Genomic DNA, 26041 nt, shown 5'->3' on the forward strand with positions numbered 1-26041 from the left:
GTGGAACGGCCGCTATGATCATTTCTATGGTGTAGAGATTCGCCGGCTGAAACCGGCAATATCTGAATGATGTCTGTAACTACAGGCATCATTCAGATATACCCGCTCAAAGCCCAGGACGTCATATGACGGTGGGCGGGCGGGAAGTGGTTAATGGGATAATAATGAAGCTGCTTTGCTGGTGATACTGATGGAGTTATGGCAAACGTATTTGAAAATTCTTTTGTTTTCTAGTGATGTCAAGAATAATATTATTATGCTTGTTTTTTTTGTTTTTTTTTGGGCAAGTTACCACAACACCATTATCCCGTAGTTTTTAATCTCAAAGATACAACTATGTTGGTGTCCCTTGTTAATTTTATATTGTATTTTTGAAAATGTCACTGCTACTCCCAAACTGTCATTTGAAGTAAAACACACAGCCAAGTATTATTCTACACAATTTTTTTGTGCATTAAAAAAAGAAAACAAAAAAAAAGACATGCTATCTGCCAATAGAACTTAAAGGGGTTGTAAAGCTTCATGTTTTTTCACCTTAATACATCCTATGACATGTTTGTTATTAAAAAAAAAACAAAAAAAAAAACGAACCTATACAACCCCTTTAACCAAAAAGTGCATTCTATGCATCCAAAAATATAGAAAATATAACACATGCATGTGTCCTGCTTCTTAATATAGGGGGTCACCAATGCCAAGAGTTGGTGAAAGCAGGGGCCCGTCATCTGAAGATAATTTTGAAAATCATCCGGATTATTCTCCTGGAGCTCCCACAGCAAAGGCATATGACATAATTGGTCACGATTAAGCAACCAATTTTTGGTCCAAGAAAGCCTCCTCCTCCTGTTCCTGGACTGGACCTAGGTCAAAGCAATAACCCCAAAGCCAATAATAGCACATTCTCTCCTCCGATTCCGCAACATGGCTGGTTGACAATCGGCCGTTCAGAAATGAACTGAAAAGCATGAAATGAAAAGCGCGAAATGAAAAGCGCAAATCAACACTCACCAAACTTCTACTAATACGAAATTAGCAGAAGGAGCCCAAAGGGTGGAGCCCGACAATTGAACTTCCTCTTTATCGGCTCGTAGTACGTCTAGTACGTCACTACATTCGTGTTTGTTGGCCGACAATTGTGTGCCATTAGTATGCAAGAAAAAATCCAGGCACACGACCTTTGGACAAAAGTCTGACAATCGGTCGTCCAACAATCCGATCGTGTGTACGAGGCTTAGAATCACCTCCAGACCTTTTATCTGCTTAATTGATGAAGAAATAAGAAAGTAGTAGCCCACACCTGGCCATTAAACAGCTTTTGTTCAATTGTCCAATTACTTTTGGTCCCTTGAAAAAGGGGGGCTGGCTATTCTTAAGAGCTGTAATTCCTAAACCCTTCCTCCGATTTGGATGTACATACCCTCAAATCAAACCTGAAAGTGTGCACTGCACTTTCAGCCATCCATTATATAATTATAGCTTGAATATGTTTTGGTAAATACCTGAAAAAACTAAAATTGTGCCTGTGTGCCTCTCTCTTTCTCTTTCTTTCTTTTCTCACAAAAGTGAGTACACCCCTCACATTTTAAAATATTGTATTATATCTTTTCATGTGACAACACTGAAGAAATGACACTTTGCTACAATGTAAAGTAGTGAGTGTACAGCTTGTATAACAGTGTAAATGTGCTGTCCCCTCAAAATAACTCAACACACAGCCATTACCGTATTTATCGGCGTATAACACGCGCCGGCGTATAACACACACCCCAAGTTTAGGAGGGAATTTTAAGGAAAAAAACTTTTAGGAGGGAAGTTTAAGGAAAAAAAACTTACATTTAAATGCCCATCAATGCAGCATTATCGTGTCCATCTGCAGCCTTTCCCCAGTGTCCAGTGCAGCCTTGTCAGTGCAGCTTTGCCCCAGTGCAGCCTTGTCAGTGCAGCTTTGCCCCAGTGCAGCCTTGTCCCCAGTGCAGCTTTGCCCCAGCCTTGTCCCCAGTGCAGCTTTGCCCCAGTGCAGCCTTGTCCCCAGTGCAGCTTTGCCCCAGTGCAGCCTTGTCCCCAGTGCAGCTTTGCCCCAGTGCAGCTTTGCCCCAGTGCAGCCTTGTCCCCAGTGCAGCTTTGCCCCAGTGCAGCCTTGTCCCCAGTGCAGCCTTGTCCCCAGTGCAGCCTTGTCCCCAGTGCAGCCTTGTCCCCAGTGCAGCTTTGCCCCAGTGCAGCTTTGCCCCAGTGCAGCCTTGTCCCCAGTGCAGCCTTGTCCCCAGTGCAGCCTTGTCCCCAGTGCAGCCTTGTCCCCAGTGCAGCTTTGCCCCAGTGCAGCCTTGTCCCCAGTGCAGCTTTGCCCCAGTGCAGCCTTGTCCCCAGTGCAGCTTTGCCCCAGTGCAGCCTTGTCCCCAGTGCAGCCTTGTCCCCAGTGCAGCTTTGCCCCAGTGCAACCTTGTCCCCAGTGCAGCTTTGCCCCAGTGCAGCCTTGTCCCCAGTGCAGCTTTGCCCCAGTGCAGCCTTGTCCCCAGTGGTCCGTGCAGCCATGTCACCGCCGACATACAAACGTTTAGTTTGTATTTTTAAACATGGCGCCGCGGAGTTCGGAGGGACTCGGGGGCGCTCGTTCAGCTGAACGAGCGCCGCCGAGGACACAGTGACTGGGCGGAGCCGAGATACACATAGCCAAGGCTTCTCAGCTATTCTCGGCGCCGTTCACAGTCACGCCCAGTCCCTATGATGGACATAACAAAGGTCCAATGGCGGGACTGGGCGTGACTGTGAACGGCGCCGAGAATAGCCGAGAAGCCTCGGCTATGTGTATCTCGGCTCCGCCCAGTCACTGTGTCCTTGGCGGCGCTCGTTCAGCTGAACGAGCGCCGCCGAGTTCCTCCGAACTCCGCGGCGCCATGTTTAAAAATACAAGCTATGTGAATGTCGGCGGCGATCGCGGCGATCGCTCCGACAGATCACAAAATAGCGGGGATCGGCGTATAACACGCACCCACGATTTTCCCCTTATTTTAAGGGGAAAAAAGTGCGTGTTATACGCCGATAAATACGGTAATGTCTAAACCGCTGGCAACAAAAGTGAGTACACCCCTAAGTGAAAATGTCCAAATTGGGTCCAAAGTGTCAATATTTTGTGTGGCCACCATTATTTTCCAGCACTGCCTTAACCCTCTTGGGCATGGAGTTCACCAGAGCTTCACAGGTTGCCACTGGATTCTCTTCCACTCCTCTATGATGACATCACGGATCTGGTGGATGTTAGAGACCTTGCGCTCCTCCACCTTTTAGTTGAGGATGCCCCACAGATGCTCAATAGGGTTTAGGTCTGGAGACATGCTTGGCCAGTCCATCACCTTTACCCTCAGATTCTTTAGCAAGGCAGTGGTCATCTTGGAGGTGTGTTTGGGGTCGTTATCATGTTGGAATACTGCCCTGTGGCCCAGTCTCCGAAGGGAGGGATCATGCTCTGCTTCAGTATCTAACAGTACATGCTGGCATTCATGGTTCCCTCAGTGAACTGTAGTTCCCCAGTGCTGGCAGCATTCATGCAGCCCCAGACCATGACACTCCCACCCCCATGCTTCACTGTAGGCAAGACACACCTGTCTTTGTACTCCTCACCTGATCGCCACCACACACGCTTGACACCATCTGAACCAAATAAGTTTATCTTGGTCTCATCAGACCACAGGACATGGTTCCAGTAATCCATGTCCTTAGTCTGCTTGTCTTCAGCAGACTGCAGGCTTTCTTGTGCATCATCTTTAGAAGAGGCTTCCTTTTGGGGTGACAGCTATGCAGACCAATTTGATGCAGTGTGTGCAGAGTATGGCCTGAGCACTGACAGTCTGACCCCCCCCACATCCCTTCAACCTCTGCAGCAATGCTGGCAGGACACATACATCTATTTCCCAAAGACAACCTCTGGATATAAGACGCTGAGCACGCGCACTCAACCTCTTTGGTCGACCATGGCGAGGCCTGTTCTGAGTGGAACCTGTCCTGGTAAACCGCTGTATGGTCTTAGCCACTGTGCTGCAGCTCAGTTTCAGGGTCTTGGCAATCTTCTTATAACCTAGGCCATCTTTATGTAGAGCAACAATTCTTTTTTTCAGATCCTCAGAGTTTGTTTGCCATGAGGTGCCATGTTGAACTTCCAGTGACCAGTATGAGAGAGTGAGAGCGATAACACCAAATTTAACACACCTGCTCCCCATTCACACCTGAGACCTTGTAACACTAACGAGTCACATGACACCAGGGAGGGAAAATGGGCCCAATTTGGACATTTCCACTTAGGGGTGTACTCTCTTTTGTTGCCAGCGGTTTAGCCATTAATGGCCGTGTGTTGAGTTATTTTGAGGGGACAGCAAATTTACACTGTTATACAAGCTGTACACTCACTACTTTACATTGTAGAAAAGTGTCTTCTTCAGTGTTGTCACATGAAAAGATATAATAAAATATTTACAACAATGTGAGGGGTGTACTCACTTTTGTGAGATAATATAAATATATAAATATATATATATATACACATTTTCTTTGATTTAGAAAAATTACTATTTATCTCAGAAACCTTACAGAGGAAAGGGGATTATTAATTATGTATGAAAAAAAGATTTCCCATTAGTAAATGAAAGGATTCTTTACAGTAAAAGCTTTCTTTTGGTGGAAGGGGTCTTTTACAGCTACATTATGTCTGGCAGGGATCGGAGAGCATAGTATTAGAAGATAAAACATGCAGGGGACCGGGGTCACCATCGGTTGCGCAGGTGCTTAATGCAATTTTAGTAAAAGCACAAATGTTAATAATCTGTATTGACATCTGCGATCACCACAGAAATAAACAGTTCTCTGCGGAGACACCATTCCAAAGTGCTTAACACAAATCAGCGGGTGTTTTTATTGCCCAGACAGTCCCCTGAGCACACCGCGCTGTATACTGCAGAGACCAGCATCGTCTGGAAAACCTGAAGTCTGATTAGTGATGTGCAAAATAATTCTGAAAAACCAGATGGATCTGGGAATCTGAGAATTGAACATTTTTCTAAATCTATGTGCGACAGTCTGCAGACAATCATGGAATTCATTAATCACAGATTATCTCTTTCCACACTCAATGTATTTAAAGTTACATTTATTACAGAGCTGCAATTACACATAATGCATTGCATTTTAGTCCCAGGAGCTAGCAATCTCTTACCGGAGACAATGTACTGGAAAGTTTCATTTATTTGAAATAAAAAAGATACATTTTTGATGCACTACTTCATTCGTTTGGTTAGGATTGACAATCTTTTCCCAGAATTTTTTGCTTTTTTTTACTAACCGTAGTTTTCAAACCAGTTCCAGAGTCAGCCTTAAACTTATTTTTTTTAATAAGGTTTCTCTGGCTATACCAGACTGGGTACAAGAACTGGCAATCTATTTCCTCATTTCATTGTAGACTGCAAGTCTAGAAAGGTTGACATGGATAATCCACAAATCTGACATCACGGAATAAACCCAGACACCCTCCTTACTAAGCAACACTACCAAGAGCTTCTAGTTACAAAACGGTCAATAACCACCAACTACACCAAACCCACCAATACCAGCAACAAATTCACCACTACCAGCACCAAACTCACCACAAACTACACCAAAGCCAATGACAACATCAAACCCACCACCAACATCAAACCCGCCACTGCCAATACCGAAACCAACAAAACCAAATCCATCAGTGCCAATATCAAATCCACCACCATCTTAAAATCCACCACTGCCAACACCAAACCCACCACTACCAACAACAAACTCACCACTGTCGACACCTAACTCCCCATAGAATATACCAAAACCAACAACTTCAAACCAAACTATCCATCAATCCACCACTACTATCACCAAACCCACCATCACCAACACCAAATCCAACAACATCAAACCCTCCACCACCAACATCAAACCCATCACTGCCAACACTAGACCCACCATTGCCAACACCAAACCCAATAACAACAAACCCACCACCATAATCAAACCCACCATTGCCAACGCCAAACCCACCACTGCCAACAGTAAACCCAGCACTGACTACACCAAACCCATCATCACCAACACCAAACCCACCACTGATGAGACCAAACCAAATAACAACAAAAAAAAAAACTACCACCATCATCATACGCACCCCTGCCAACAGCAAACTTACCACCGCCAACATTAAACACAGCAGTGACTACACCAAACCCATCATCGCCAATACCAAACCCACCACTGACGAGACCAAACCAACCAAAAAAATCAAACTCCACACCATTATCATACTCACCCCTGCCAACAGCAAACTCACTACTGACTACACCAAACCCACCACAACCAACATTAAACCCAGCACTGACTACACCAAACTCACCACTGCCAACATCAAACCCACCACCATCATCAAACCCACCACTGCTGACACCAAACCCACCATCAACACTAATTCCAGCACTGCCAACACCAAACTCCCCACGGACTACCCCAAACCTAGCAACAACATCATACCCAGCACCAATATCAAACCCAGCATTGCCATCAACAGTCCCATCACCATCAACACCAAAACCACAACTGCCAACACTAAATTTCCCATTCTTTGAGTCTGTAGTGTTAGCCATTCGCCGATGCTAATTTTATCTATAACTACACAATGCTGTCCTTCTCCCCAGAGGCAGGATGGCCAAATCCACCGGTTTATAAGAGAAGTGAACACAACAAATCGGGCCTGTGTCTTGTGGGACCTGGAGGAAGACACAGATTATATAATCCAGGTGCAGTCCATCGGTTTGTACAGTGAGAGCCAAGCCAGTAAGCGAGTTCATTTCCGAACCCTGAAAGAAACAGATCGACTGCCATCAAACAGCTCTAACCAAGGTATGTGAAGGTCTTTTTCTACTGGACTAACTTAACTTATTACTGTTATATCGGCCTCATTAATATATTACAGCCTTTCCAAACCTTTTTTACCCCAGAGGAATTCCCTTGGGTTCCATGAAAACCCGGCTGAGAATGGCTGCTGTATCATATTTTCTTAGGGGGGCCACATGGCCTACTCTACCTTCCTGCCTACACTACTTCACCTACTGTATGTACTGCCCTGTACTGCTTCTACTATCTGCTGCCCACATCTCTATCACGTCTTGGCCATGTCCATTTCTACCCCCTAGTAACACCATTTCTTTAACCTCCTGCTCACACCACTTCACCTACCTACTGCCTATACCGCTTCTCCTATCTACAGCCTACATCTCTCTATCATCTCCCACACATACCACTTCTCCTGCCTACTGCTCCTGCCAATCTCTGCACTTGATCACACCACTTCTCCTATCTATTCTTCATTCTGGTTCCCCCTACCTACTGCCCACACCACTTCTACTACCTGCTCATATCACCTCTCCTACCTACTGCTCACACCCCTCTCTATGACCTACTGTCCACACCACTTCTCCTAGCACCTCCCACATCACCTCTATTATCTACTGCCCAAACCCGTCTCTACCTACTTCCCTCCACTCTCTATCACCTACTGTCCACACCACTTCTCCTACCACCTTCCCACATCACCTCTCCTACCTACTGCCCACCCCCCTTTCTATCACCTATGGCAGTTGAAGCACTTAGAAGATGGAAAACAGAACTATTCTGCTGTTCTTCAGGAGCCCCTTCCCCACCTTAATTGTTACTTGTGTTTTCCTCTGGGAAATCTCCTCCTGTGCCTTTCACTCCTTCACAGGTTACTCATGGAACATCCTCTTTTATCTGTATAATTGCATTTTTATTATGGCCTCTTCAGTTACATAATTAGGTCCTATATATGCACTACTTGCTGCTCCAAGAGGGATGAGTGTTTGAATGTTCTCTGTCTGCTGTGAAATACTAGGGCTGTCCATTTTAAAGGATATGCAGCACTGACCCCTGACCCTGCCATGGCCCACCTTCACAATCTGCCATGGATATTCCAGCAGCTTAGGAAGGCTTTCACCTCGGAATTTATTCTGAGCATGCATGAAGGTTCCTGGCCATCAAACCTGGCCAGGAACCTTCAATGGTATCTCTAAGTGCCTTTTTTAAAGGTGACCTTGGTACAATAAGTGATATACTGTAGAATTCTGTAGTTTACATATTTTCACTTCTATGAACAGTGACTTGTCTAATAATCACTGTATGTGTAACATGTCTATCTGTGTCCAAGCAGGAGACATCACTGTGCAAGGAGTGGACAAGGAGCGGCAGCTAGAGACTGGCGAGATCATCATTATTGTGGCCGTTCTGCTCATGTGGGCAGGTGAGCCACCATTACCTATAGATACCATGCTGAACATGTCCCCCATCATCTATGGATGATATGATGAGTGTGTTTCCTCTTACATCACATAAAGATTATGTATTGCATATGCATTCTGGATCACCTATAGACAATATGCTGATTCTGTATCCCCTTTATCACTTCAAGATTACACACGACAAGCACTTGTCTGCTAACCTATATAGTCTATTTTTTGTGTCCCACCATCACATCACCTGTAGATCATATGATGAATTCCCACCGATTTACCTGAAGATTATAATAATCACCTATATTTTATGTACTGGGTATGTCTTCCCAAGAATCTTCTAAGAATTAAATGCTGGCCCTTCCCCTCTCTAGTTATTTGTACATAATAAGTGATATCTCCAATTCACCCAAACAATACGTACTAGTTATGTCTTCCATGTATCACCTGTAAACTACAGTACATGGGGAGTATGTCTTTCCCCAATCCAATAAAGATTATATAAGGTTTGATGGCCTCTTCTCCTGACTACTTCTGGTCACAGCACCAAACTTAGGAAACTCTTGGAACTTGGGGGCCTGTAGACTCTTGAAATTATGGATTTTTGAGCTGTAGACCATTGAACGTAACATTTGGGGCCTGTAGACTCTTAAATGTGAGATTTTTGTCTAGTAGACTCATGCATGTGGGATTTTTGACTAGTAGACTCGTCTTGAATGTGAAATTTTGGACTAGTAGACTCTTAAATGTGGGATTTTTTTTTTTTGCCCTGTAGACTCTTGAATGTGGGATTTCTTGCTAGTACTCTTAAATGTGAGATTTTTGTCCAGTAGACTCTTGAATGTGGGATTTTTGACTAGTAGACTCTTGAATGTGGGATTTTTGACTAGTAGACTCTTAAATGTGAGATTTTTGTCCAGTAGACTCTTGAATGTGGGATTTTTGACTAGTAGACTCTTGAATGTGGGATTTTTGTATAGTAAACTAGTAAAACTAGGAAACTCTTGGAACTTGGGGGCCTGTAGACTCTTGAAATGATGGATAGCATTTGGGGCTTGTAGACTCTTGGAAGTGAGATTTTTGTCTAGTAAACTCTTGAATGTGGGATTTTTGACCTGTAGACTCTCGAATGTGGGATTTTTGACCTGTAAACTCTTTTGAATGTGGGATTTTTTGTATAGTAAACAGGATTTTGGGTCACCCTGTCAATTTACCATTTGATCCCTCGGTTTGAAATTCTACTATGTTTTGTCCCTAGCCCCAGCCAATGTGGGTGCTATTTATTTGTACAATCTAGTGTACCTCTGTTAGCGCTGATAAGGAGGGTTCTGCCCTGGAAACAGGAAAGCTGTGCTCCATGCGTATGTGCACTCCCTGCCTACCTCACTTGGATTATGTTTGCTGGAATATTGATGTGCCTTATTATACTTAGGATTGTGAGTATATAATATTTTACGTAACATTTGGACTAAAATTGTTTTATGGTATTGTACGAGGCTGGTGTGCCCTCTTTTTGTGTTTTCATATGGGATTATTATGGCTTGTAGACTGGTGAATATGGGGTTTGTTGGCATGTAGACTCTTGAATGTGGGATTTTTGGCCCGCAGATACGTGAAACTGAACTCCAGAAATTCAGCTACTTTGTAAAATGTGCTGGATTACTAGGGGTTAAGCAGAACAAGGTGCATGCCACCCCATGGACTTATCTTTTTAATTTAGTTTACATTTTTAATTGTTGCTATGCTTACAGCTCTCCAAAGCTGGGCCCTCTGGTTTCAGCTCCTGAGGCTGCTGAGTTGCATGCAGCCTCTGTGCCCATTGATCCCCTCCTCCTGTTCAATCACAGAGCACTCTGTATTAAGTGAACTCATTCACAAAATACAAAGGCTTTTGTGAATGAACACAGAAGGGGCAAGCAAAGATGCTATGAGTAGGAAAAAAGACAGCATCTCTTCTGCTATAGCTCTGGGAGTGTAGTGATAGCTGTACTCCCAGATCTCAGTAAAACTGTCAAAAGTAAATAAAAGAGATAGGTCCTTGAGGTGGCATGCACCATTATGGACTTAACTCATAACATGCCAGCACATTTTACAAAGTAGCTGAATTCCTTGACATCAGCTTTAAATGTGGGATTTTTGGCCTGTAGACTCTTGAATATGGGTTTTTTTTTTGGCCCATAAAATCATGAATATGGGTTTTGTTTCACCTGTAGCCTCCTGCATGTGGGATTTGGAGCCTGTAGACTTTTGAACATGGGATCCTTGGCTTGTAAACTCTTGAATATGAGATTTGAGGCCTGTAGACTCTTGAATGTTGGATTTTCGGCTTGTAGACTCTTGAATGTAGAATTTTGGCTTGTAGACTCTTGAATGTAGGATTTTTGGCCTGCAGATACTTGAATATGGGATTTTGGCCTGTAGACACCTGAATGTGGGAATTTTGATCTGTAGACTCTTGAATGTGGAATTTTTGGAATGCAGACTCATGAATATGTGATTTTTTTTTTTTTTTGGTCTGTAGATTCTAGCAAATTGGATTCTTGGCCTGTAGACTTTTGAATGTGGGATTTTTTGCTTGTAGAAATTACACCTCACAGGTCAGATCCTTATCACATGGTCTCTGCACAGTCCAGATTCTGTGCTGAATGAGAGGTGAGCCCTTCACTATTACAATGGTTCATCCCGGGGCTTTTAGTAAAGTATCAGTCAGAAGGGGATTAATACTGGGCCCATTAACGATTTGAGGATTTGAGTGTCCTTGCAGCCCAAAGACGCAATACTAGCTTGAGTGCCAATCTGCGCATTCTGCAGCCAACAAGATACTCTCTTTCATTAAAGAAGCATAAACTAAAAGACGTATATCACATATACAAACCATTAGTATGACCTCATCTTAAATATTCAGTTTTGGGCACTGATTCACAGAAATGATTTTTTGGAACTGAAAATGGTGCAGAGACTAAATAAATATTAGAGCATAGATGAGTAATGACTAACTGTACTGGATATACAGTATTCACCTCTGAGAAGAGGCAGTATGGGAAATATATGGGAATATAAATGGTTCATACTGAAGATTAGGTGGAACTATATTAACTTTATGGTGACCACAAAAGACACCCCCTTGCAGCTGGAAGAAAAGAGACTCAAATAGGCTTCCACATTCAATTTCTAACAGGTGAAATAAAAGCACATACCTTCGGGCTTTCCTCAAAGAACAAAATGTATGCACAATGATAAATTACAAAAGGAAATGTTGCTTTGGAGTATTGATCATTGGGTATCAGTAAAAATCCTCTTCCTGCTAAAGCAAGGGTTTTTCCTTTCTCTAGATCTCCATGAGTTTGTGATTTTATTTAATTCCGAATAGTATAGGCTTTATTGGCCATGGTCTGCTACCTTTCCTAACACTCTCTGTCTTGTTGTATAGCGGTCATCGCTCTGTTCTGCCGCCAGTATGACATCATTAAAGACAACGACTCCAACAATAACAAGGAAAAGGCCAAACCATCCTCGGAGCAGAGCACCCCTGAGCGGCAGACGGGAGGGTTACTGCGGAAGGTAGGTTCTTCACAGTATGGTTGACATAATGGAAGAATTTTCTGCGTTGTCTCTTTGATGCAACCAGATTCTTCATTTGTAAGTGTCTAATGCAGATTATAGAAAAAATTTGGGAATATTATTGGTTACTAGACCAGCAGATTGATTGCAATGCATTTTGTCTGTATTTACACTGGTTTATGTGTTTCTTTTAGAAGAAGGCTCCGTCTGTCAACATTATTGAGGTATAGTGCTCATCCAGTGGCCTGTCCATGACCCAGGTTCTGCACAGAGCATCTTGGGCCTTTTGGATGAAATGCACAAAGCCAGATAAAGGACTGTAGACTTCTTTTAAGCAATACCACTGGAACTCTGCACCTGCGGAGATTCTCAAGGGCTCATCTCGTCCACTGTATCATCTCACCAGCCATGGGACAAATTTCTGCCCTGGCCTAAAGACCTAGAGATGTCCACCTTCACCATATCAGACAGGATGTACCAGCAGATGGTCAGTGCGGGCACATGCATTGGTCATATATGTACTCTATCATGGCATGATTTGAAACCACGCATCATGGTTGGAGCTCATTCACTGACCACAAGACAATGAGTGGGGAGATAATTCTCGGATCTTTAGCCATTCTACCACCCAACATTCAAGATAATGGAGAGTGTCTTTGGTTCTCTCTTTACCTTTTAGGCTGGAATAGCGGTTCTTAACCTGTTGGTCCTGATCTGAAACATTGGGACATCATGATCTTTATGGTGCACCTTTGTTCACATTCTTAACAACACTTAGTGCCAAATATTCAACTATCATGAAATTATTACTGTATGTTATTTTCTAAAAAGTATTGCATTGTTTATGTACTTTCATGTTTTATTAGCATTTATTAGGTAATGGTGGTAAACTTATCCAAAGGGAACAGGTTATCCGGTCCAACCTAACCCATAGACCAAAAAAGACTCCTAGACTTCGTCAGGGTCCTGGCCCTGGAAGGTTAAGAATTACTTTCTCTGGATGAGGATGAATCCACTTTCCTCTTAGATGGGTTGCCTCCTTGATAGCATGAGGCTAACATCTTTCTGAAGAATGGGGAGGAGCGCCTATGATGAGATTGGATGGTGGCCAAGTCTTCAGTCTGCAGTTTATTGTAAAGTGAGGTTGAATTTAATTTCCTCTACTATCAATGAGGACTTTAGTTAAATTCACACATGGTTAAAAATTTTAAAAAATGATTCATTCTCATCCACAGTAGAATATAATATTGGGTGAGTTTCCACTAGAGTAAATAGAAGGTTTGATTGGGCATTAATGTTGGATCACTGGCAGTAGTGTTGCAGCACTTTGTCTTTCATCAGCGGTGTCGTTTTGTACCCGTAACAAGGTCTAGATGCTTCATATAGTCTAGTTATCTTACTGCCAGTGCTCATTATTTGTACAGTACAGGGCTGCACTGCAATGGCCAGCAAGGCCAGAGTTAGACTAGCAATGGGCCCCTGGCTACCTGCCGCTTTAGTGCTTAATTCGTTTTCAGTGCCTTTTTAAGTTCTCATACTGTTTTTGTGAGACAGATTACACAGTGATGGGGATGATTCAATGTGCTTTGAGTGCAGTTAAGATATGTTTTCTGTAAAGTATTATCCTGGATTATTCCCCTTAAACTGAGCTATACAGGAGATACTGGAGCCTAGAAGGTGGGGAAGAGCTGGGGCAGACATAGAATATGCCTGAGGGATCAGAAGCCCCCAGTTTGGGGCCAATTCAATCAGGTTGGAGCAAAGAAAGAGAGAGAGAGAAGGTCCAGCAGTCGCCAAAGAAGCCAAGTTGGATTTAACCTTGTATATTACGCAGACTTGGTTGATATGGTCAGCAGCTACACCTTTGTTCCAGCTTTTGTAAATTGGATCCCTCTGGGTTGGCTGGCTGCTCCAGCAATCACCTAATTTCTGGATGGAGGCTAAGCATTATGATAATTATGGGTGGAAGGAATATGGGATAGCATTAATCTGTGTCTGAGCACAGATGGGTGGTGTTGCATGTCTTGGACATCTATGACTTGATGTGCAGCAGGATAGTCTGATCTCTACCAGATGATGGGAACCGATAATTTGATATACGCAGTGGTGGTAGGGATGATGTAGCCTGGGCTGATCAGTATCTCCCGGGGCTCCTCGGCAGTCAGCCTATCGTAATTTTACTGTGCCGTTTATCTGTGCTTACAGTCGAGCTCAGGTCCTGCCACCTATGAGATCCAGTTCCAGTTGGAGATGGTCTGTTATTATAATCTTTGTGGAACATAGAAGGGAGAAGTTCATTCTCTCAGTATGGTGGTTCATTTAAGGTCAGTAATGTTCTCTTCTGAAGATTGACCAGAGAAGCAAATATGTACACTTAATCTCTGTGTATATATCATGAAGAAAGATGGTAAAAACAATGCCGCAATCTCCAATAAAGGGACCTCTCTGCTGTTTTCAAATTATAGGAAAAACACTGCCATCTAACATCTGGCCCAAAGAGCTAGCAATCCACTTGAATGACACTGCCATCTTACACAAAATGCAGTCCTGGGTTGTAGCCGGAGTGGAATTTACACGCTAAAGTACTTTACTAAAGTTTTCTGACCACCATAGTCTTAGAAGCATTGGCCCAACTGGTTTCACCCTACAGAAGAGATCTGAGGACTTTTTTTATTTTAAAAGACTAAATAATTGTTTCAAATTTGGCACCAGTTGCTGGATGCCACAAAGTAGTAAAAATTTGAGGTTGATTCATTCAGCGCCCTCTGCTGACAGTAATGGATTACACCAGAATTTGGGGGGGGGTCTTAAAATTTCAGAAGCTATAAATAACTACGTTCACAGGAACAATGATAATCCTCACACCAATCACAAACTTGACCTACAGTCACTCCCAGATAAAAAACAAATATACTGGTAATCTCAATTCCTTAAATGTACTAATGAGGAATCGAGTCAGAAATTCTTAATAAACTGGTAGAAACCATTTACATTTCCCAACAAAATAGCACCTTTATTAAAAGTCCACAGTATCTTGTGCTGGATGTTCTTCAGGTCTACCAGTATGGACTAACTGGTTCTCTTCTAGAACCCCTAGGTCCTTTGCCTGGGGTCTCCACGATGGAGAGGGCTCTAGATACTCTAGAAGGGTCATTAGACCCCACTCACGGTCAGTTTTAAGCCCTGATCAAGGTGATAGATCAAAACACTGGAGAGCCTGGATCTGCGGTATGGAAGGTCCCATAGAGCTGGTAGGCAACTTTCTCGTAATTCAAGTCAGATCTGTTTTCAGGACCAAAATCTATTTTTATATGTTTTTGTTATTACATTGCCTTAACTCAATAACTAGCGTAACCAACGGCTCCTTTGTTAGAATGGTTGTGTCTGTGCCTTCAAAACGGTCCTTCCTTGCCAACCAGCCACAGAAGCTCCAGCCTTGAGTGAAATGGCGTACAGAGAATACTCTTGGGCCTAGGTTTCCCATCACCTGGCTGGATCAGCTGTACCTGATTGGTGGGGAGGTGACTGCCGCTTGAAAGGACGAGGGATAACATGTTACTGTCAGAGGCATTGGGGTGCAAAATGAGGGAAATAAACAAGGGAAATTTTTCCACCTTCTTCAGGCACACTGTCCACAAAGTCACACAAAAAATGTCATCAGTTAGTGATGTCATTCACGGCATGTTTCGCTCACAGACTGAGATGCATGAAGAATGTATGACTAAAATCACAGGAAGACTCCTGAGTATGTTTAATCTCTCATGTTCCATGCCCACATTTACCCTCTTTCCTTTGACGCCCCTCCAGGATACCCAGCACAGAACATCCCAGCAAATGGTTTTACAGGAAAGGGGATCCTAGTGGCATTTCGGGGGCCACAGTCTAGTAACTGTTGGAATTTGGGTGTCGTGAAGATTTTACAGGTTATGTGTAGCGCTTCACACTGACCAGAATCGGCCCTGGGCATTGTAAAGCTGGTGCTCCTGTGTATGTCCACAATGCTGTGCCAGGCTGCCATTAATAAACAGTATTATCATCTAACGAATGGGGAGAGCCTCTTCCTTTTACCTGTGTACTGTGCCATGTCAGTGGACATACGGGAGAGCCTGTGACCCATCACTGCATGTTCCAGCATCTGACAGCATCTCCTTGTCCTGTCCCTGTACATACGAGTAGCATGTTGTTGCTGTGTCCTGTATATGATTTGTATAAAGCTGTATAGCTGTGCATTATACTGTATATAGATGCCATTTAATCCTATATTATTGCACCATAACAATCGCAAGTCTTCCAGTAATGAAGCAACAGAGCATTTGTACTGACACCCTTCATGGCGGACACATGCTCTAAGCATGACGCTGAAAACGTCACATGTTCCAGTGAGATATGCAGATGTTCTAATGTATGTTGTTTATTCACTTTGTCTGTATGGCATTGGGAATGTTTTTGTTGGCCATGTTCTGTATTATGACTTTTTTCTTGATGTAGAAATGTATCAAACATCTCTGTAACCTTCAGTGTGTTCCCATCTCCATTTTTCATTAACTAATGAACTCAAATTCTGTTTATATTCTACATTTTAACCTTTTACTTAAATACCGCCTTCCCCCTGCCATCTTTATTCATCAGTCATGTCCTTCCATGCCATTCCGCCATCTCATCACCTACATGCCACTTCATTCCAAAGAACCGCAATCCTGTTATCAGCAGTTGTGTCATTTTGTTATTTTTTTCATCTCTTTTGCCTCTAAAAGGTCCTTATATGTTTCAAAAAGAGATGCAGAGAATTATTTTTACATATCCATACAAATAATAATCTGCTCTTCCCTGCCACTCTTCAGTGTTGATATAATGACCCTGTACATACCTTCAAAGACCCATCACCTGTAATTTCATTATAGTCTTTATTTACTCAACGTTTTGTTCCAAATCAATCCTCCTACATTCCCTCCAATTCCAAAATAAACTTTAGGTAGATACACTTTCTTCATCTATTCATTGTCTTCATCATCACGAAGGGTACCAGGCCATCCTTCTAAATTCATAAGTTTGACTAAACCTAAACCCTTCAATGTTCCTAGTATCAATGGAACCATCACAAGCTTCTAGATTCTCATCATCTATATTTCAATACCAGCCATCAACAATCCCATAATCCATAGGTTAATTTCAAGCTTACACATTCCTACCATTTATAGTTCCACTGTAATCCTCCTCATTCCCACCATTCATAGTTCCATACCAAGCTTGCACATTCCCATCATCCATAGTTCCACTTCAAGCATTTATGTTGCCATTGACCATAGTTCCATACCAAGCTTTACATTTTGTCATCATCCATGGTTCCATACCAAGCTTTCCGATTCACAATCACTCAAAGTTCCACTCCAAGCTTCCACCTTCCTATCATCTATAGCAGCATTCTAAGCTTCCACCTTCCCTTTCACACCAAACCTCCACCCTCCCATCATTCATAGTTCAATGTTCACATCATCTGTAGTCCCATGCAAAGCTTGCACTTTCCAATCAAACTTCTACTTTCTCATCATTTATAGTTTCATTCCAAGTTTCTGCCTTTCCATCACCAATAGAACTACAAATGATGGGAACTTGGTGTGGAACTTTTGATGATGGGAACAGGGAAACCTGAAATGGAACTATGGATGATCATCCATAGATCCATACCAAGCTTCAAGTATCCATAGTTTGGTATAAAACTACGGATGATGGGAAGGCGGAAACTTGAAATGGAGCTAGGGACGATGGAAAGGTTGAAACTTGGTATGGAACTATGCATGAGCATCCATAGTTCCATTTCAGGTTTTCATGTTCCCATCATCAATGGTTCCATACCAAACTCCCATCATTTGTAGTTCCATATCAAGTTTCCACCTTCCTATCATCTGTAGTTTCATAACAAGCACTCATTTTCTCATCATTTGTAGCTACATAGTTGGTAAGGCTGAATAAAGACACCAGTCCATCCAGTTCAACCTAGTTCATTACCAAGCTCACACCGTCCCATCATCTGTAATTCCATACTAATACCTCACCTTACCATCATCCTTAGTTCAATACCAAACTCCCACCTTCTTATCATGTGTAGTTCCATATTAAACGTCCATCTTTCCACCATCTTTAGTTCATACTGCACTTCAATATTCTCCCAATCTGTCCCACCATATCAAGCTTTCTTCCCTTGTCTGATCTCCCTTAAATCCATACCAGTGTTACTCATTGTAATCTGAAACTCAATCCCAACCACTGTACTCTTCCTGTCGATAAATTCTACCTCTGGTTTTCTCCCCATTCATCCTATAATGGGCCACATAACTTTTGTTTTTTCAGTCTTATTCATCTATTTCTTCCTTGTCAGTTTATTCTGATTGTTCTTTATTTTTTGTCTCCATTCTGTTCATGCCATCTTCAGTCGCTTTCTTTGTGTCTGTTCTTCTGCCTTTATGTTTTTAATGGAACGGCCAAATGTCCGATGTTGAAACTTTGCCCTTTTCTGTGTTACTTTTGCCTCTTTGTTATGCTCTATGATACAATAATGTCAGACTGTTGTCTTATAAATCGAACAACATTTTACATAGCTTGTGTGTAGAATTTGTTGTCCTGTCATACACTAGTCACACACACATTGCTTCTAAACACTGCACCCTCCTGGCTTCCCTCCACATGTCTCACTATAGCTGGAACTCCTAGTGCAGTGAACTGAATGATGTGTCCAGGGATGCCATGTTCCACACAACAGGTTGGCTGTAATCTTATCTTAAGCGACCATTATGCCTTATTTTGGCATAACGAAGCAAGAGTATGAATAAATGCCATTACACACACACCAAAGAATGGTTCTGTGAGAGTGTTCACAGAAGAATTGACCACACCAGATAGACCACATCATGGGGACATAAAAGGAACCTTGTGATGACCACACATGCTGTTTACTGTTCAACCACCATATCTTCCAGAACCAAAAACTGGCTGATTGCTGGGAGATCTGGTTTTTAACAACAAAAATCACATTAAAGTGGATCTGTCATTAGACAATGTTGTATAAAGAAGCATCATAAGATTCTATTGAATGGATGTTCCACATTGGCGTGGCCCAAAAGCAACAAGGGTGCCTCTGAATTTGTGGTTGAGGGATCTGCACTGCATTGTGGGTTGCATGGAAGCAAGTCAGTATTTGCATACCAAGCCAAGGTGTCTCCTCATGATGGAGTTTCCGCAGAACAAAGGGGTGTGCCATCACAATGCAGATCCAGCTGTTAGCCTACAATTGCTCATTTATACAACACTTCCTAGAGACAGGTTCACTTTAGAAAAACATTACAATAAAATATTAAACAGTTATGGCAATACCTCCATGCCTCTAACCAGCTTTCTCCTTCTGTGCACTGATATATGAGACTTCCATTTTCTGAATTTGTACTTCTTTTTCTGCAAGTCACAACACTGCCACTAGAATTGCTACCCTTCTTGTGACACCCAGTTCATGAAATATGTTGCTGTTACAGCTAAAGGTAGGGGTCTGTATCACTCTTTTTTTCCTCCTCCTCTGTCATTCCACCAGACACACCCACTCAGCCTGATATGTCAGAAGGCTTTAAAGGGTACTTGTCAGAAAAGCCATTACATGTAGTCAGGGCTTCCACCTAGCACTGGCGGCTGACTCCAGGAAGAGGTCCAGGACAGAGCCCATCTCTGCAGTGTAACACAGGTATGGCTGTCTGGGAACTATTACTGTTACTGGATGTTAGGATAAGGCAGCAGTTATTTCAGGGTCTCTTCATCACACCTGTAGGAGGTGCTGGCTGTCCTCCAACATTAAAGTGCAATATCAGCACTGTCCTGGAATCTTGTTGGTCCATGAAAGGAGAACAATGTGCCGACACACCAAACCTTTATAGAACCAGGAGGAACTGAAATGTCACAGATAGGAGCTTGGTATGGAACTGCGGATAATGAGAAGGTGGAAACTTGGTATGAAACTATTGATGATGGGAAGGTGGAAGCTTGGTTTGAAACTATGGATGATGGGAAGGTGAAAGCTTGGAATGATACTATGGAGGGGAAGGTGGAAGCTTGGTATGAAACTATGTATGATGGGAAGAAGGCATGTGCAATTCGTTTAGTTCTGAATTTGTTTTTTAACGAATTTCGACAAATTTATTAATTCGGAAATATCCGAATTAACGAAAACCCGTTTAACTAATTTTTAACTAATATTCGTAAATTCAAAAAATTTGTACATTCGTAAATTCATACATTCGTAAATTTGTACATTCGTAATTTAGGGGAGTGGTTAATTGCTCACAGGTGCTTGGGACCTATATAACTTTGTGTAGGACTCATCCTGAGCCTGCTCATTGTGAGGCTGTTGGAACTTAGTCCAAGTGGAACTGGTCTAAGTGGTGAGTTAAAACCAGAGTTTAAAACAGGAGGTTATAACAGGGGTCATAGTACCTGTGTAGTGTGAGTACCTGAGTGTTGTCTGAGTAGTGTGTGTGGATCGTTAGTACTTGTGTATTGTGTACTGTATACTTGAGTATTGCGAGTGCACGTAGGTCTGCGAGTACCTGTGTATTGTCTTTTTGTGTACTTGTGTACCTGTGTATTTGTCTTGAGTATTAGTGCCAGGAAGCTAGCTGTTAGGTAATTTGGACAGGGTAAAATCCCCAATCCTCACTAAATTTAATAGGTACGATGCCCGGCGGGTGTGGAGAGGCGACTCTTTGTACATCTGCATGTATGCGTTCCTTGATCATCTGATCGAGGGCGAATACTGCTGTGCAAAATGTAAGCACATTGTTTCCCTGGAAGCCCAGGTTCTGAATCTGGGGAAGCAACTGTCAGCACTGAGAAGTCCCTCCATACTGAAGGAGAGCCAGGAACGTACACGGCAGGTGCCGGCAGGGGTCGGCACAGATGCGGGTGGAGACAAAGAGGTGCAGGCACTAGCAAAGAGTAGATGGGTGACAGTCAGGAAGGGTAGAGGGGAAAGTGCCAGAGAGGCCGATCCAGGACTGGAGCATCCCAATGAGTACACTCCATTGAGTGACATTGGTGAAACCAGTCACGGACCAGCACTGCTGGAGCTGAAGGACTCTCCTAGCTGCCGGGGGAAGAACTCCTCCAGTGAGAGTGGGGGGGAAGCGAAGGGAAAGGAAAGACAGATTCTGGTGGTAGGGGACTCAATTCTTAGAAGGACAGAGAGGACAATCTGTAACCAAGACCTGAAGCGCCGAACAGTATGTTGTCTACCGGGCGCTCGGGTTCGGCACATCACGGATCTTGTGGACAGATTACTGGGAGGGGCTGGGGAAGACCCGGCTGTCATGGTGCACGTTGGCACCAATGACAAAGTCAGAGGCAGATGGAGTGTCCTAAAGAACGATTTTAGGGATTTAGGAGCTAAATTGAGGAAAAGGACCTCCAAGGTAATATTCTCAGGAATACTACCGGTATATCGAGCCACACCAGAAAGGCAGAGGGAGATTAGGGAAGTAAACAAGTGGCTGAAGAGCTGGTGTAGTAAGGAGGGGTTTGGGTTCCTGGAGGACTGGGCCGACTTCTCAGTCGGTAACCGGTACTATAGAAGGGACAGACTGCACCTAAATGAGGAGGGTGCAGATCTGCTGGGAATGAAGATGGCCAAAAAGTTAGAGGGTTTTTTAAACTAGGCAATGGGGGGGGGTCCAGCGCGGAAGATATTCCAGAGGGTAGTATTGGGGGCATTAGTGGTAGGTTAACCAAAGCACAAAAACACAAGGTGAGTATAGTAGCAAGTCCTAGTTGCAATCTCAAAACACCCAATACGAGGACAATATGCGACCGGTCTAAACTATGTGGCATGTTCACCAATGCCAGGAGCATGGCGGACAAGATGGGTGAACTAGAGATACTGTTGTACGAGGAGGATTTGGATTTTGTGGGAATTTCAGAGACCTGGTTCAACAGCTCTCATGATTGGCTGGCAAACATTCAAGGGTATACCCTATACCGCAAGGATAGAGAGGGTCAAAAAAGGGGGAGGGGTATGCCTATATTTCAAGAATAATGTACAAGTGAATGTGAGAGATGACATCACTGAGGGAGCTAGAGAGGAGGTGGAATGCTTATGGGTAGAGCTCCAAAGGGATGAAGCTAAGGGGAAAATAATACTGGGAGTATGCTATAGGCCCCCTAACCTGAGGGAGGAAGTGGAGACAGATCTCCTATCACAATTTGGATTAGCAGCAAGGATGGGAAGTGTTATCATAATGGGGGATTTTAATTATCCAGACATAGACTGGGCGGAGGGTACTGCGTATTCATTTAAGGCTCGCCAGTTCCTTAATGTCTTGCAGGACAATTTTATGGGTCAGATGGTAGACGCACCAACTAGAAATAAAACATTACTGGATCTACTGATTACCAACAATACAGACCTGATCACGGATGTGGAAATACGGGGCAATTTAGGTAACAGCGATCACAGGTCAATTAGTTTCAGTATAAATCACACAAATAGGAAACATAAAGGGAATACAAAGACACCGAATTTCAAAAGAGCCAACTTCCCGAAACTACAAACCTTGCTAAAAGGCATAAATTGGGATAAAATATTAGGAACAAAGAATACAGAGGAGAGATGGGTTTGCTTTAAGAGCATATTAAATAAGGGCATTAGCCAATGTATCCCATTGGGTAATAAATTTAAAAGAGCGAACAAAAGTCCTGGATGGCTTAACTCCAATGTAAAAATGCATATAAAAGCAAAGGAGAAGGCCTTCAAAAAATACAAGGTTGAGGGATCATCCTCAGCATTCAGACTTTATATAGAATGCAACAAGAAATGTAAGGGTGCAATTAGGACAGCTAAGATAGAACATAAAAGACACATAGCGGAAGACACATAGCGGAGAACAAAAAAAATCCCAAGAAAGTATGTAAACAGTAAAAAAGGGAGGACAGACCATATTGGCCCCATAACGAATGAGGAAGGACATCTGGTTACAAAGGATGGGGAGATGGCGAAGGTATTGAATTTATTCTTCTCCTCAGTCTTCACGAGTGAATCGGGGGGCTTCAGTAGCCAAAACTGCAGTGTTTATCCTCATGACACAACACAGGAAGCACCTCCATGGTTAACAGAGGACGGAATTAAAATTAGACTTGAGAAACTTAACATTAATAAATCACCGGGACCAGATGGCTTGCATCCGAGGGTACTTAGGGATCTCAGTCAAGTGATTGCCAGATCGTTGTTCCTAATTTTTACAGATAGTCTACTGACTGGAATGGTACCAGCTGATTGGAGAAAAGCCAATGTAGCACCAATATTTAAAAAGGGCCCAAAATACATCCCTAGGAATTACAGACCAGTTAGCCTAACATCAATAGTATGTAAACTCTTGGAGGGGATGATAAAGGACTATATACAAGATTTTAGTAATAAGAACGGTATCATTAGCAGTAATCGGCATGGATTCATGAAGAATCGCTCTTGCCAAACCAAGCTATTAACCTTCTATGAGGAGGTGAGTTGCCATCTAGATAAAGGAAGGCCCGTAGACATGGTGTATCTGGATTTTGCAAAAGCATTTGACACAGTTCCCAATAAACGTTTACTGTACAAAATAAGGTCCGTTGGCATGGACCATAGGGTGAGTACATGGATTGAAAACTGGCTACAAGGGCAAGTTCAGAGGGTGGTGATAAATGGGGAGTACTCGGAATGGTCAGGGGTGGGTAGTGGGGTTCCCCAGGGTTCTGTGCTGGGACCAATCCTATTTAATTTGTTCATAAACGACCTGGAGGATGGGATAAACAGTTCAATCTCTTTATTTGCAGATGATACTAAGCTAAGCAGGGCAATAACTTCTCCGCAGGATGTGGAAACCTTGCAAAAAGATCTGAACAAATTAATGGGGTGGGCAACTACATGGCAAATGAGGTTCAATGTAGAAAAATGTAAAATAATGCATTTGGTTGGCAAAAATATGAATGCAATCTATACACTGGGGGGAGAACCTCGGGGGGTATCTAGGATGGAAAAGGACCTGGGGGTCCTAGTAGATGATAGGCTCAGCAATGGCATGCAATTCCAAGCTGCTGCTAACAAAGCAAACAGAATATTGGCATGCATTAAAAAGGGGATCAACTCCAGAGATAAAACGATAATTCTCCCGCTCTACAAGACTCTGGTCCGGCCGCACCTGGAGTATGCTGTCCAGTTCTGGGCACCAGTCCTCAGGAAGGATGTACTGGAAATGGAGCGAGTACAAAGAAGGGCAACAAAGCAAATAAAGGGTCTGGAGGATCTTAGTTATGAGGAAAGGTTGCGAGCACTGAACTTATTCTCTCTGGAGAAGAGACGCTTTTGAGGGGATAGGATTTCATTATACAAATACCGTACTGGTGACCCCACAATAGAAATAAAGCTTTTTCGCAGAAGAGAGTTTAACAAGACTCGCGGCCGCTCATTAAAATTAGAAGAAAAGAGGTTTAACCTTAAACTACGTAGAGTGTTCTTTACTGTAAGAGCGGCAAGGGTGTGGAATTCCCTTCCACAGGCGGTGGTCTCAGCGGGGAGCATTGATAGCTTCAAGAAACTATTAGATAATCACCTGAATGACCGCAACATACAGGGATATACAATGTAATACTGACACATAATCACACACATAGGTTGGACTTGATGGACTTGTGTCTTTTTTCAACCTCACCTACTATGTAACTATGTAACTATGTACATTCATACATTAGTAAATTAGTGAATTTGTAAATTTGTAAATTTGGAAATCTGAAATAATAATTGACTAATAATAATTTAACTTTTACTAGTAACTATTAAATTATAGGTATTGTAATTTCCTTTCAAATTTGGCTATTAGTGAACGTAACACATACAAATTTATCCGAAGTTTTTGAATGATCCAAAATAACGAATGCCGTATCCAAACGAGTGGAACGTAATGAAGTAATAATAATAAATAACAATAATAGTAATAAAAACGTTTTATTATTATTATTTATTATTAATTTGTTCCGTTCCATTTGTTTAGATGCAGCATTCATTTTGGATAATTCGTAACTTCGGAAGAATTCGTATTTGTTACGTTCACTGACAGTGAAATTTGAAAGGAAATTACAATACCTACAATTTAATGGTTAGTTACTATTTCAGATTTTCGAATTTTCAGGTTTTTGGATTTTCAAATTTCGAATTTACAAATTTCCGAATTTTCTAATTTACAAATGTACGATTTTACAAATTTACAAATGTATGAATGTAAGAATGTACGAATTCACGAATGTAGGAATGAACGAATTTACAAATGTACGAATGAACAAATTTTCGAATGTACGAATTTACGAATTGCGATCATAACGAATGACCTGAAAAACGGAAAAAACAATAAACTAATGAAACGAAAACGAAAATGAACAAATTTTTTGGCTGTGTACATGTCTAATGGGAAGCTGGAAGCTTAGCCCGAAACTAAGGGGGATAGGAAGGTGGAAGCTTGGTATGAAACTTTGGATGATGGGAAGTTGGAAGCTTAGTATGGAACTATTGATGATGGGAATTTGAAGGCTTAATATGGAACTAGTGATGATGGGAACATGGAAGTTTAGTATGGAACTATGGATGACCATCCATAGTTCCATGCTAGGCTTCAACCTTCCCATTGTCCATAGCTCCAGCTTCAGGGTTCCACCTTCCCATGCATAGTAGCCTGCTTTCACCCCTACCATGCTGTAGTCCACATTGAATATCAGCTGGTGTGTAGAGGAGAATGGTGTAACTTGGTGAATGGATGAATGGCGTACACATAGAAAGGTTTTAAAAACAAAGCCATTGTTCAGTGTGAAATTCAGAAGCACTGCAGGCATGCTAAAGCCAACCGTTCACTAGGTCAACCTTGAAACATGCCAGTGCTGACTTTTTAAAGGTGCAGTTCCAGAGCCTTCACTCCCATCATTTCTCACTAGCTAGTGAGTGATAGACCTGGGAGAAGAAAGATGCAAGTTAAAAGTTCATACTTCTTATTCAAGCTAAGTGTATTATTAGGTCGTGAAATCTGGCACAACTTCCTAAATCTGTGTTGTGTGACTTACCCTCTGAATGTATGCCCATTGCCAAATCAGGTTCCAAGCAGTGGTGGAATATGGGTGGCTGTCTA

At 42.6% G+C, this 26041-nt stretch overlaps 1 protein-coding gene across 3 annotated transcripts in view; it reads left to right on the plus strand.

Annotated features, from left to right (window-relative positions):
* Positions 1–18455, plus strand: part of FNDC4 (fibronectin type III domain containing 4) — an 89794-nt gene extending 71339 nt beyond the window's left edge. For 2 of the 3 annotated variants that reach the window (XM_073624711.1, XM_073624710.1), the window contains exons 4-7: positions 6696–6900; positions 8222–8314; positions 11734–11864; positions 12059–18455. In XM_073624711.1, the coding sequence (XP_073480812.1) occupies positions 6696–6900; positions 8222–8314; positions 11734–11864; positions 12059–12094 (465 nt within the window). In that variant the 3' untranslated portion in view covers positions 12095–18455. The remainder of the gene's footprint in view (positions 1–6695; positions 6901–8221; positions 8315–11733; positions 11865–12058) is intronic. The other variant, XM_073624713.1, reaches the window with a different exon arrangement.
* Positions 18456–26041: the final 7586 nt, after the last annotated feature.

Source organism: Aquarana catesbeiana, linkage group LG04 (genome assembly GCF_042186555.1).
Source record: "Aquarana catesbeiana isolate 2022-GZ linkage group LG04, ASM4218655v1, whole genome shotgun sequence".
Lineage (NCBI taxonomy): Eukaryota > Metazoa > Chordata > Amphibia > Anura > Ranidae > Aquarana > Aquarana catesbeiana.